The sequence below is a fragment of the Carassius gibelio genome, chromosome B23 (genome assembly GCF_023724105.1).
Source record: "Carassius gibelio isolate Cgi1373 ecotype wild population from Czech Republic chromosome B23, carGib1.2-hapl.c, whole genome shotgun sequence".
Classification (NCBI taxonomy): Eukaryota; Metazoa; Chordata; class Actinopteri; order Cypriniformes; family Cyprinidae; genus Carassius; species Carassius gibelio.
The window spans coordinates 16906760-16920638 of record NC_068418.1 but is presented as its reverse complement, the minus strand read 5'-3'; the positions used below and the strand labels follow the sequence as shown (position 1 = coordinate 16920638).

Below are 13879 nucleotides of genomic sequence, written 5' to 3'. Positions count from 1 at the left end.
TGTCTCAAGTGTCATGCAGAGTGTGATGGGGAATGGGTGTGGGGAAGGGTGGCAGGGAGCAGCTTTAACAGTGAAATCAGTTCAGGAGAGAACAATCTCTGTAGTACAAATTCTAAAACATTAGAGAATAATGAACACAAGTCATATGCCCCCATCCATCCACACTCACACGGTTGCATTCATCTGTCAGATTCTAATATCACTGCCTGGAGAGCAACAGTGATACCAGTCAGCATGTGTGAATTATTTACATCTACTCAGAGTGTGTATACAGAAACACTGTATCATTCCACTGAATATTTCTAGGTGATGATGGTCTCAAGTTGTTTTTCATGATACACAACCATATATACACAAATCTAAACTGTTGCTCTATTGTTTGGATTGATGGTACAAAAAATTTAATTTAGGTTAGTATGTTAGGAATAGCATACTACTGTATTATTTAAGTCTATGTAATGAGCACAGAATGCAAATGTTCAGTTTGTATAGAATAAAATTAAAATACAAGCAATAACTAATTAATTACCTTTTAAAATATTAAAGTTTTTATAATTCTGGCATTTTTAGTTCAAAATTAGATAATTTAACATAACTGTTTTTCAAAGATACCACTGAATGTATAGCATTCAAAAGTTTAGGGTCTGTAAGATTTGTAAATATTTCTTATACTCATCAATGCAACATTTATTTTACCAAAAAACAAAACAAACAGTAACTTCATGAAATATTATTACAATATTTCAGCAGTCATTCCATATTCTACTACAATGATTTAATGTTCTAGAAATTAGGAAAAAATTTAATTATAACTAAAATATTAATTACACATATTGTATAACATTTGTTGTATTCACTATATTTATACAACATTTCTATTAAGGTTCAGTATTTTTTCGAAATATAAATATTTGGTAACAAATGTCTTTACTGTCACTTTTGATAAATGTAATGGCATTGCCCACATGTAGCATTTATATACATCACATTAATTCCTTGCTGAAAAAATAATTAATTTCTAAAAAAAATAAAAATAAAAAGTCTTACAGACCCCACACTTTAGAATGGTAGAACAACATGTAACAATTGTAACAAAAGTTTTCAAACTTATCAGTGTATACTGTGTACTGTTTCACAATCTACTTTTAAAACAAAAACTGCAAGGACAGCAGTATGCTAGGACTCCATTCCAAACATACCCATGGACATGCAAAAAATATAGTAAATAAAACCTTGCAAAAATCTACCCAGGTAAAGAACAGGATATAATCTAAAGTTCTGGAAGAAAATTAAAATTATTTTAAAATGTTTTAATTAAAAAAAGTTTGCAGCTGTTATTTTTGCATTAGAATAGACAGAAATGGACATGATGAACAATTAGTAAAATATCAAATAAACAGGTGCAAACTTCAGACTCTGGCCCATGTTGCTTATAAACAGGTGTGCTATTTTTGCGATTGCAGGTGCTCTTTGTGAGCGAGGCAGGGTGCAGGAAGGTGAGGGGCGCGGGCACTGCAATACTGCACTGCATACGGTGGGACTGGAGACTCAGATCCAGGTGCGACGCACAAGGGTCATCCTTCTTAGATTCTCTCCCCTTTCTACACTCCTCTGTTCTTACCCCTGGGTAACCCATGCAGACAAAACAAAAAGGAGGCTACAACATAAACGTTAATGAACAGCAGAGCAATTCAGTTCAAACAAGAACTAAAGCAGGAAAAATGTATGGCTGGGTGATGCAATGATTTCAGTACAGACTAAACAGCAACAACCACTTCATCACGGAAGAACTATTAGGATTAATAATTAATTATTAGTTCTAACGGTATTATTACAAATTAAGAAATCCCTATCTAGCAAGGTAAGAGTCAGCTACATTCATTTGGCTACATAAACATTTGTTTCAGGTCAGTGCCCACCCACACCCCTCACTCGCTCTCTCTTGCGCGCTTCCTGCGGACACTACCTTGCTGGACTCTGGGCTTCTTGAACAAGCTGGCGGAGTGGCGCAGTTTGCATGCCCAGCTTTTGAATTTGCGAGTCCAGGATTTCTTGCTAACAGGATTTCTGATACTAGGACATGTCAGGTTTAGGCCAAAATATCCACCTCCTTCATTGTGCTGCAGCTGCTGTTGTCCAGGCCACAGGGGGACAGGCGGCTGAGAAGAGGAAGGCAACAGAACATCTCCAGGGGTGGAGCTTTCAGTGAGGGAAGGGGGAGCCTGGACACCACACATGAACAAGAGGAGGCAAACAAATTTAAGAAGTGTGTGAAATGGCTGAAACAAATGAACAAATGAATTACATCATAATGTTAGAAATGTATAGTGTAAATAAAATAAAATAGACTGGGGCAAAAAAAAAAAAAAAGCATCATGTCACTGATCTGTTTTGTGAGATAAACACACTCTACTTACACTTACAGATGATTCATTGGGCACTTTCGGGGATCCAGGCTCCTGTGGAGGGGAAACTAGAGAGCATGGAGGGGATGTAGAAGAGAAGGATGATGCTGGCTGGTGTTGCACAGCAGACGGGATCGTCTCCTCTTCACCTGCTCTCTCCCGCTCTCCATCCGAAGAGGTAGAGGAAGAGCGAGGGGTGGTGGAAGAAGTGGAGTGAGGGGAGGTGTCTGAGGAAGTTGCAGGAGGAATGTTGGGGGGCTCTGAAAGCTCGTCAACTGCGGTGGAGGCCGCAGCAGATCCCGAGGTGGAGCTGGGGGCAGGAGCAGAGCCGCTGGTGGAGCCACTTCCCAGTGCTGTCCCACTACCACTGTGTTCCTGATACAGAAGAGTCCTCAGCTTCTCATCCAGTGTCTTGATCCGGTTGTCCACAAAATCGATTTTGGGTGGGCCTTCGCTGTCTGACTCCGCTACCGAGGAGGGCTGGGCTGGAGAGGGTGTGAAAGTGTGGGAAAGGGCAGGAAGAGCCGTTTCAGATAGAGGCAGGGGTGGGAGAGAGGTGTCTGAAGATGGATGGGCGGGGGCACTGTCTTCCCCCTTGGACAGCTCAGACTCCAACTGCTGTATAGACATCTGCTTCTGCACAGCTGGAGGCACTGCGGTTTGTGTCATAGGCGCCATATCATGTGGTATCTGCTGAGGTAACATCTGCATTTGCTCAATGGGAAGCTGTTGCGGGATCACCGGTTGAAATGCAGATTGAAGCTGTTGGGGATCCTGGGTCTGGAGGCCATGCTCTGGATGCATGGTCAGTATCGCTGTGGTTTCTTGAGACACACACTGATCTACCTTGTGCTGTTGGATTTGCTCAGCAGTGGCTGTTTGAACGCCGTGTTGCTGCAAGAAAGCAGTCTGTTGCATTGCCTGCTGCTGAGATTCAACTGGTACTTGTTGGTGAGAAACCTGCTGAACTTGGGCAGCAGGCAGAGCTCCCTGCGAAGGTACGGTCTCCACTGGCATTGGCTGTGACAGTGTTTTTGACTCGCTAGACTGGAGTGTAGGTGGCTGTGGCGTGACCTGGCGCACTGGCTGAGGCATAATCTGCTGTTTCTGAGCTTGTTCGGTGGTGGCCATTGCTGACTGTAGTGTCTGGGTTTGTTGAAGTACATCTGTTGTCTGCAAGGGTGCCATTGGGGTTTGTGCTAGAAGTTGCTGTGAAGTATCAACGTGGGTCACCAGCGACGCTGGAGGGGTCCCACAAGTGGATAAGGTAGAGAGGGGCTGTTCAGCCTCAACTGTAGCTTTTCCTTGGTCCATGCTGGAGCCGACGAGAGCTGCGACTGCAGGGAAAGGAGCAGCAGAGGTGCTGGAAGCCATGACAGGGACTGGGCCTGCAGGTAGGGCAGCAGAGGAGACTTGCTCTGCTGTTGGCAAGGCAGTGGGTGTAACATCTTTTTGGGCAGCAATGGCTGAGGCTGACATGGATGCAGGAGCTGATACAGTAGAGACTGGAGGAGAGGATGCAGACAGCGAAGAACTTGGGGAAGATGCTATCCCAGCAAAAGACTCGGAACGCTGATGGCTCTCATGATCTGATAATACATTAGACAGAGTAAATATTCAACAGTTGTCAAAGACAATTAACACAATTCTTATTAGTTATCATCACTATATCTCTATTTTAACAGAAAGCTAGTAGAAAGTAAACAGTAGAAAGGTTCTCAGTTCATTATAGTTTGGATTATGTAGGTTATTTCAATTGCAAATATCACTCCAGGCCAAAAGTAATGTGCGTCACAGTGAATTTTCTACCTCTCTCTGTTTCTGTGGAATTGGGAACTCGGGCCTCTCCCACTGGAGGGGGAGTGGAAGCTCCCTGGTTGGAATGCGAGTCACGATGGCGAATGGTTTGGTTAATGAAGAATCGCCAGCGACCTACTGGGGAAGACTGAGGCGCTGAATCCACTTCGGAAATTAGGAAAATAGCACATAATTATTTATTTTACTATTAATTGTTACAACAGTGTAAAAAGAAAAAGTCTCGGTTGATATATATAATTTTTTAATCAAGATAAAAAGATACTGAAGTTATGAAGTTAATGCAACTTTACCCCATCTCAACTTTATTCTTCTGTTTTATTTGTGAGAAGATCAGACTGATTACAGTGTAACTCACTTGTTGCACTAGATGGGGTGCTCAAATGGAGTTGCTCCAAGGACCCAGTCTGAGACAAATAAAGATGTAAAATCAAACATACACTACCATTCAAATGTTTGTGTTTTTAAAAAAGAAATGAATACTTTTAATCAGCAAAGACACATTAAATTGATCAAACATGATGCTAAAAACTTTTCTTTTTCAAATAAATGTTATTATTTTAAACTTACTATTCATCAAAGAACATAAATAAACAATATGTTGTTTCTTGCATAAAGTTAAAACAAAATAATGATAATAAAAATATCACCAAAACTACATAAAGGAATAGTTCATCCAAAAATGTAAATTTCTGACAACAATACAGTTGTGAATGACAGACCTGTGAGTGAGTGCTTAGTATTCCTTGAGCTTTCTTCACTATAGCTCTCAGCTCCTCAACAAATTTATCTTTTTCAGGCTCAAGGACAAAATCCTCCTCCACCTACACAAAACACGTTGTTAAGACATTTACTGGTGTAGACATACTTCTATAGCAAAAGCCACAAGTCACAAATTCTCTTAAAAGGTTTCTCAAAAAGCAAATGAATCATTCTAGCTGCTGAACATATTTAACCATATAATCTGCAATGTCCTCTGGTGCATCTCCTTCAATGTCAAACTTGAATGTGACCATCTTGTTGCTGTGAGTCTCCAACTGACACTCTACCATGTTGTCCCCTGTGCCTGAGACCTACAATACAGAGAGTTTATAGTATGATTCAATTTATATTTACATAAAAAGTGAAGTGAAGAAAATTACAATTATTGTGATATACCTGCAACATGCTGAGTTGAAAATGATTTTTTTCAGCTTTTTGACAGGATGATCTCCTCTGAGATTTTACCTTATCTTGTTTTCCACTGACCCATTGTGACTGGGTCTCATCTCCATTGGCAGGAGCAGAGCTAGATTTATTAAAATATTTAAAATCAAATCATAGATCAAATTGTTACATATATTACAAAACAATCAAATAATACACAACTGCTTACCCTGATGAAGAGCCCCTATTAGCAGACTGATTTAGGCTCTCCTGTTAAGCCAGAGAAAAGACAAACACAAGAACAGCCACATACCAACAGAAAAGAAAAAACAAAAACAAAAGACAAAATATCAGTTAAGTAATGAGTACAAATAATAATAAAATAACATTTAAATAATCCATAAGAAAAATAGCAAAGTAAGTGCAAACCAAAAATTGAATTCTTTAATTGAAAAGATGAAATTGTAAGTTTGATTTAAGTTTAACTTTGGTTTTGCAGGTGTAAAAAGTGTTAAAAAAAAGTAGTGGGTCTTGCATCTCAAGTTAACAGAGTTAGAAGAGATAGATGTTTGTATGCCTTCTACCCTTATTAACATGTTCTGCAGAATCCTCACATGCACATAAATGGGTAACTTTTATATACTGCCATATTCGCTGGTCAAAAATGTTCACTGCTATCGTGCAACACTGCATATCTGAAGCTAATTCAAGGTGCTTTTGTACCTGAGCAATGCCCAACAATGCAGCGTCACTTTCTGCCAGCGAGGTGGTGGGCAACACAGATCCATTAGAGTCATGGGACTGTGAAGCACTGAGAGTAGGAGGGGAAGCAGGGATCATATCAGCAGGCCTTGTCTGGTTTAGCTGTGCCTCTACTGTAACAGGAATTCCTGAAACTGGGACAGATGGTTGTAGGGCTGGGAGTGTGGCAGACGACTGAAGGGAAGTATGATACGGACTTGGGGGGATCTGTGATGGAATAAAGCCAGTTTGGGAGTAAGGAGGCTGCTTGAAACTCCCAGTAGCCTCTATGTGGGTCGGTGCCTGTTTACTTGAGTGTGCTTGTGACTGCATGCTAGTCTGTGTGTGCGCTGGGGCGGGAAGGGTCAGTTTCAGCTGGTTCTGTGGGGAGGGTGTTGGACCTGAGACCAAATGACTGCACAAAGGTACAGTTCCAGCTTGGGTCTGAGGTACCTGACTGGGTGCAATGTGAATCGGGAGCATATGCTGGAGTACTGGTTGAGGCTGACTAGGTTGTTGGTGGAGATCTTGTGGTAGGACAGCATTGGGTGGCAGAAGCTGCTGCACGGGTTGGGCCTGATGCTGATGGTGCAGGGGTTGCTGTTGCTGCACATGGTGGGCTTGAGGCAGCTTCTGCTCATATGGTTGGGCAGTCTGGGGTTGTACCGGAGGCATGGACTGCAAGAGTGTCTGCATCGAGGCCATACTAACCGGTTGTTGCTGAGCTTGGATTACTGGCGGCGCCTGGACCTGCATTTGAGATTGGTTTGACTGTTGTAAAAAGCACTGTGTGGACGAAGTGGCCATCGGGTTAATGGTAGGTGCGAGTGACATAGGAGACAGTACTGCTTGCTGATATTGCTGCAGATGCGGCTGTTGTTGTTGTTGTTGTTTCACAGATTGTGTGAGGTCTAGCTGAAGAGACTGGATGGTTTGTGAAGCGACAGGTGCTTGAGCATATTGTGTGGGTAGAAGTGTAGAAGCAGCTGGGACCGTGGCATGCACAAGAGGCGCAGGAGTAGTTGACCCTACTGCAACTTGACACTGGAGAGAAGCTGCAGCCTGAGGTGGTACCAGCTGAGATTGGGATGGAAGGGTTTGTCCTTGTGAGACCATTTGTGTTGGAGTCGGGATAAAGGAATGAATAGGTTGTGGTGTAGGAACTTGCGTTGGAGATGTGATCTGCTGGGTTGGTTGTGGAACTTGCAGCTGGCTTGCTTGAATATGGCCTCCCATTGACTGCGTTGCAGGATGACTTTGAGTCTGCAAGGGAATCTGACAATAAATTGCAGGCTCTCCTTGACTTTGGATCTGAACTTGTGCTGAAGGTTGAGTTGACATCTGCAGTGGTACCTGTTGCTGAATGAGAACTGGGGCTGGTACTTGACTAGGTATTTGAGCGCTAACCATTTTTGGTGCTGCCTGAACCAGGGTTGGTACTTGTAACTCTACCAGAGATGGTCTGTGCGAAGCCTGGGGGAGGACAGCTTGTTGCTGCTGAATCAAGACAAGCTGCTGCTCAGTTTGTTGTTGACCAAGATAAGGCTGAGGTTGTGGGGGAATCATTTGTTGAGAGTGCTGAATCTGACTAATCTGTTGGATCATCTCCGTAGGCTGTGCTTTCACTAGGGTTGCTTGCTGTTGTCCGCTGTGATCTGCCAGAGGAGCACGTTGCTCCAAATGTTGTTGCTGTAATAAAACTTGTTGCAGTTGTTTTTCGGATAGTTGTCGCTGTAATTCAATCTGGTGTTTTTGCATAAGGAGGTGTTGCTGCATATGTGACTCTCTTTGTTGTAGCATTGTCTGTTGTTGCTGTTCGGTCTGTTGTTGAAATATCTGCTGTTGCAGTTGTTGATCTGTCGGCTTCTGTAGTTGTTGCTGAAGAACATGTTGCTCTTTCTGCTGAGACTGCTGCTGCTGACTTAATAAAGTTTGTTGCTGTTCGATTTGTTGCTGCTGATGCAGCTGCAGTACTTTTTGGTCTAAGTGTTGTTGCTGCTGAATGAGCGCTTGCTGCTGCTGCTTTTGTAAAAGAGCTTGCTGTTGCTCCAACTTTTGTTGTTGCTGCTGCTGTTTAAACAAAGCCTGCTGCTGCTGCTCTAACTGTTGCTGATGTAAAATAGCTTGTTGTTGCTTTAATTGGAGTTGCTGCTGTTGTTGTAGCAAAGCTTGCTGTTCCAATTGTTGTTGCTGCAGAAGAGCCTGTTGTTGTTCACGCTGCTGCTGTTGCAGTAATGCTTGTTGTTGCTCCAATTGCTGTTGCTGAAACAAAGCCTGTTGCTGCTGTCTCTGCTGCTCCACCTGTTGCTGTAAAATAGCCTTTTGCTGCTGCTCTATTTGCTTTTGTTGTTGTAACGCTTGTTGCTGCTGCTCAATCTGTTGCTGTACTGCCAAGTTTTGTTGTTGCTGCAGAAGAATTTGTTGCTGCTCAACTTGTTGCTGTTGTTGTGGCTGAATATAAACTTGCTGTTGATGTTGTTTCTCCATTTGACTTTGCAAAACAGCTTTCTGTTGCTGCTCCATTTGTTGCCTAATCAGAATTTGCTGTTGTTGTTGCTCCGTCAATTGCAATGGCTGTTTGATTGTTTGAAGTACCGGCGGTTGTTGTACCAATGTCTTTACCAGGCTCTGCTCTTGTGATTCAGACATTTGTTGCAAAAAAACTTGCTGTGCCTGCTGTTGCTGAGTCTGATGCTGATATTGTTCCACTGGAGGTTGTTGTACTGACGCCTGATGCTGCTGTATCACAAGTTGCTGTTGGGGTTTGCCTGTAGTTTGTTGTATGTACACTTGCTGTTGTAGATCACTTTGCTGAGGGTTTGTCATTGTTTGCTGTTTCTGCTGTGGCAATGGGATATATGGCTGCTGAGAAGTACTGGAATGTGGCTGCTGTTCCTGGGGTTTTTCTACATGCTGTGGCTGTTGTAACAAAACCGCCATTTGTTGAGCATGGTCCGTTTGCTGTGGCAACAACACCGTCTGGTGCTGCTGTATTATATTTGCCTGCTTTTGTGGTGTTGGTTGCTGGATGTTCATTTGCAATGTTCCAGGCAATTCTGACATTACCCTCTGTTGCATCTGAACAATAGTTTGCTGGGGCAAAACATCAGAGGGTTGTACAGAAGCAATAGTAGTTTGGGTCTGCATAGGTGGCATGATTTTGCCTGCTGATGCTATAGGTTCTCCTGGTGGGATGGAGGAAGTGAGGACAGTCATGGGTGCCTGGGGTGATATATGGGGGATGTATGACTGTGACTGTACAACAGAACTGTGGGGAGTGGAGGCATCACTGGGTTGGGAGTGTAACATTTGTGAGGATGTAACATCTGTTGAGTATTGTGGAAGGGGCTGGTGGGGAAAACATATTGGGATATTATTTGGTAAGATTGGATAGGGCAGAGTATGGTGTGGGGAAGCAAGTAGGGATGGGAGGGAGAAAAAGAGAGAGTAAGCATTAGTGCAGTTCATTAATCTTCTAAACAAGATCATAATCTACTAATCATCCATTCAGGAGATTATGGAAAGCAAAAGATATTAAACAAGATTCTGCATGTGGAGTCATTAGGTTATTTCTAGACTGTGTTCAGCCTACGATCAATAATGCGTTTTTTTGATTATATGCCTCATAAGATCACAGGTACTGTAGCTGTATTCCAAGAATGAAAGCCATTAAATATGTTGTTCAGGTCAACCCAGTCCACCACTAATGCTGTACTCAAAAGGACCATTCACACATTAGCCCTGCAATGCACCAATGGTTTTTGAATGACGGCAGCAGTTTTAGTCAGGTATGCCAACTTTTCAGTTTGAAAAACCCAAATTATACTTGATGTGGTCACACTGTTTTGATTTGTTGTTTTGCTCCTAGTGGGAATAGGCCTTAAAGGGCTAGTTAACCCAAAAATGAAAATCAACCTATAAATTACTCACCCTCAAGTCATTCTAGGTGGATATGACTTTCTTCTATTAAGGAAATCCAGTCAAGAGTTATATAAAAAATTATCTTTGATCTTTCAAGCTGTTAAATGGCACTTAGCGGGTGTTACAGTGCATCAGTCCAAAAGAAGGTGAAATAAAAAGTGCCCATCCATAAAATGGGGGGATGGGTGAACAAAGGCTTCCTGTAGAGAATCGATGTGTTGTGGAAAGAAAAAAAAATATATACTCAAAACGTAATAATCACTTGCGCCAACAGTTGTACAAGGAAGCAGCTCCGGGAGGATGACGTATGAGGTTAGCATTGCGTATGCGCTGGTGAGTTTGTTAACAGGAGCAAAGGAGTCAAAGTTTCCTTACTTTAGCAAATGAAAACCAGTCACGTCTTGGCTTATATCGAAATCCTCTGACATTCTTCTTTACAAATCCTTGTATTGTACTTCCAATTAGTGACCATTGTTTTGTTTTGATCTCTCCCCTGCATTTCCATGTGCGTCACTTCTGAGCGGCGCACACTCAAAGCAGACGTCATACGTCATCTGTCTGGAGCTGCTTCTGTGTACAACAGTGAGAGCAAGCTGGGCACTTTTTTGTGATTATTTTTTTTCATTGCAGAATAGAACATGGTCAACATGTGTGACACAACTTAACTATATACAAAACCAGGGTTTGTATATGTATAAAATGAAATAAATAACAATAATGAATAAATAAATAGATAAATAAAATAAATAAAAGGAGGAGAAGGAAGGGGGGGGGGTTCAGTTGATAGCACCAGCATGGATCTAAGATTAGGATGTGCGCTTTTTATTTCGCTTCTTCATGACTGATCCACTGCAACACCCACTGAATGCCATTAAACAGCTTGAAAGTTAAAATACTTATTTTTAATATACTCCAACTGGATCTGTCTGAAAGAAGAAGAAAGTCATATACACTAATGACTTGGTAAGTAATAAATGGGCTAATTTTCATTTTTGGGTGAACTAACCCTTTAATTCAGATATGTTTCCAACTCACTGCCTCAAGAAATGTATTTTCATTCTGTACATTGTAGCTTTCCCCTCAAATAAGGTTGCTAGCACACCTCTGTATATTTCATTTTATTTTTACAGATATATTACCATCTATAACCATAGATTTTTTTATATGACAAAACTGTACTAAAATATGTAATATAATTACAATTCAAGGATTGTATAGAGCAAATGAATACAATTTTGCTTACCAGCTCATGTGGTTCTGCTTATTAATTAACTCAATTTTACAGTGAAATTCAACAACAAATATGTTCTCTGGACCTAACATTAAAAATGTAGGTCAGTGAACATCATGCAACTCAGCACATGACCTAAATCAAAGTCACAGACTGCACAGAGAGATTCCTGAGAGGAAATCCAATTCAGTATTTCAGTAATAGTGTGCCATGTCTACGTATTGTTACTGACAATATATAGACATGGAACAAAGTTACCGCAACTGACAAAAGTCACAGAATATGAGGGATGTAATACTCTAGCAGTCCCTCAACATATTCCACTAAAATAAGATTTGACATTGAATGTACCAAGTCTCCCTGGATTGATTTGTTTTAGATATGAATTGTTGTGTCCACTGCAAGAGTGGGGCAAGAGAAGAAGAAAACACACAGTAAAGCTGCACACAAGGGAGACAGTCACCTGAGAATATGGTTGAGGCACATTTGATGGGACCTGTGATGCCATAGTAACTGGTTGAATGAAAGTCTGTGCCACAGGAATGTTAGGAGCCCCACCACCACATTGGCCAATGGGAATGCCAGATATTCCACCATTCTGGCCAATAGGCACATTTGGAACCCCTCCGCTTTGACCAATATGGGGCAACAGGGGGTAAGACATAACCCCTGCTCCTTTCACCCCCTAAATAAAGGAAACAATTCTTATCCAACCAAAGTGTACATTCAAACAACAACTTTTTTACTGAACTTCAGAGGTTTCAAATGAGCAAGAATGGTGGTGTCTCAGCAGCTGGGGATGTATGGCACTAGATAAAAAGTAGGAAATTGTTTCCTGAAGTAACAGTACTTACAGATGTGCCAGTGGGGTAGCTGGTTTGATCAGGAGCACATTGGTTTGCTGTCTCAGGTACAGAAAAAGCTTGGCTTTGTCCACTGACAGCAGGAAGACTCTCACCCTCTGAATATGGAAAAGTGGATCAACATTTTCACACCAATTTGGAACAAATATTAAGTAAAAAAAAAAAGTGCCTGATAGATCCTATTCATTAATTGAGATTCCAAATGAATTGTGTACCTGTGAGGCCCAATGCAGTGCCTTGCTGTTGGACATGTTGGTCCACTTCCGGCAGCTCCTCTGCCTCTCCCTGACCCCCAGCAGCTCCAGCAGCTCCAGCAGCTCCTGTGCACTGTGAGGAGGTGGTGCCGGAAGGCTGGACATAAGAAAAGGAGGAGGTTAGGACCGAGGAGTCACGGCGATCATCCAGAGATTGTTGTTGTTGCTGCTGCTGCTGTTGAAGAAGCTGCTGTTGACGCCGTTCACGGGACTTCTTAATCAGAGTCACCCTGTCTCTGATGGACTTCCCCACCACCTTAGCATCACTTTCATGGAAAAAGCCGGACTTCACCTATAAAGAAGCAGCAGAAATGGAGCATGAGTAAAAAAGATATAAGGGAGGGAAAGTGTCAATTATGTCAAAGGGATAATTCACCCAAAAATGAATATCCTGTCCTAATTTACTCACCCTCATGTCACACCTGTATGACTTACTGTCTTTTGTGGCACACAAATGGAGGAATTTTAAATAAACTACTGACGTGAATGAATGGGGACCGGAATTTTTACGCTTTTTTTTCAGTATCTTGTGTCGTCAGCTTTCAGTCCTCATTTACTTTAATTTCATTGAAAAAAGCAGATATGTTCTAAGAAAAATGTTCTAAACAAAGTCGAACAGGTTTGGAGTGACATGGATGAGTAAACATTTTGTTTTGAGTGTTGGTGAACATACATTTATTGCCATATCAGCTTCATAGCTCATACAGATTACACATTCAACAATATAATAACTACAGTATAATAAATACATAAACAAAAACCAACATAAATATTCAACTTAAATTAAAACAAACACACAATACTCTAAAATATTAATAATATTTTTTTACATTTCTGGGTGAACTGTTCCTTTAAAAAATTAATCACGTGATTCATTTTTTAAAGGAACAGTTCACCCAGAAATGCACAAATTATAATTTGTATTATTTCTGTTTTTATAGATTTAAAACACTTGTCCTCTTATATGTTTCTCACCATCTCTAGTGCAACTTCTTCAGCACTATCATTCTCCAAGTCATAGCTGAACTCGATGGCCTCGTTGTCCTTGTGCTTGCCTTTGAGTTTCTTTGGGTCTTCAACCCAGATGCGCAAGGCCAGGCATTCTTTGGAGCCTGTATCTTCCTCAGCGAGCTCCACACGCACACCGGTGTCCTCCGCAAAGAAAGCATGATTTAGAAGGTCCTTCACTGAGAGCCTGAGGGTGAAAAGAGAGAATTGAGATGACACTGCATTCTCGCTTCTCTTACAGAAGAACTTCCATTGTTTATGTGCTTACCGCTCAAGTCGGTTTTGGCGAATACAGCCCTCAATTATTTCTTTTACCTCAGGGTCGTTTACTTTGTCAAAACTGGCAGGCTTGATACCCTGCAAAAAAAGAAAATGTATTTTGTTAATTCACAAAGCACCTCGACGCCATGTGCATACTAATTTAAAGTGCATAGTACTGCATTCAAAAATGTTGTACTTAAAACAATAATAAAAAAGGGTGAATTCACTAAAACT

At 41.6% G+C, this 13879-nt stretch overlaps 1 protein-coding gene across 8 annotated transcripts in view; it reads right to left on the bottom strand.

The window, feature by feature from the left end:
* LOC128011325 (serine/threonine-protein kinase WNK3) overlaps positions 1-13879 on the bottom strand; it is a 45600-nt gene that overhangs the window by 7540 nt on the left and 24181 nt on the right. For 2 of the 8 annotated variants that reach the window (XM_052593585.1, XM_052593587.1), the window contains exons 6-19: positions 13653-13741; positions 13352-13571; positions 12338-12668; positions 12114-12220; positions 11723-11944; positions 6090-9455; positions 5596-5636; positions 5379-5508; positions 5177-5293; positions 4943-5044; positions 4579-4627; positions 4215-4367; positions 2418-3994; positions 1967-2222 (exon numbers count right to left, since the gene is read on the bottom strand). In XM_052593585.1, the coding sequence (XP_052449545.1) occupies positions 1967-2222; positions 2418-3994; positions 4215-4367; positions 4579-4627; positions 4943-5044; positions 5177-5293; positions 5379-5508; positions 5596-5636; positions 6090-9455; positions 11723-11944; positions 12114-12220; positions 12338-12668; positions 13352-13571; positions 13653-13741 (6760 nt within the window). Of the gene's footprint in view, positions 1-135; positions 1624-1966; positions 2223-2417; positions 3995-4214; positions 4368-4578; positions 4628-4942; positions 5045-5176; positions 5294-5378; positions 5509-5595; positions 5637-6089; positions 9456-11722; positions 11945-12113; positions 12221-12337; positions 12669-13351; positions 13572-13652; positions 13742-13879 lie in introns of those variants that run through there. The other 6 variants (XM_052593588.1, XM_052593591.1, XM_052593592.1 and 3 more) reach the window with 5 other exon arrangements.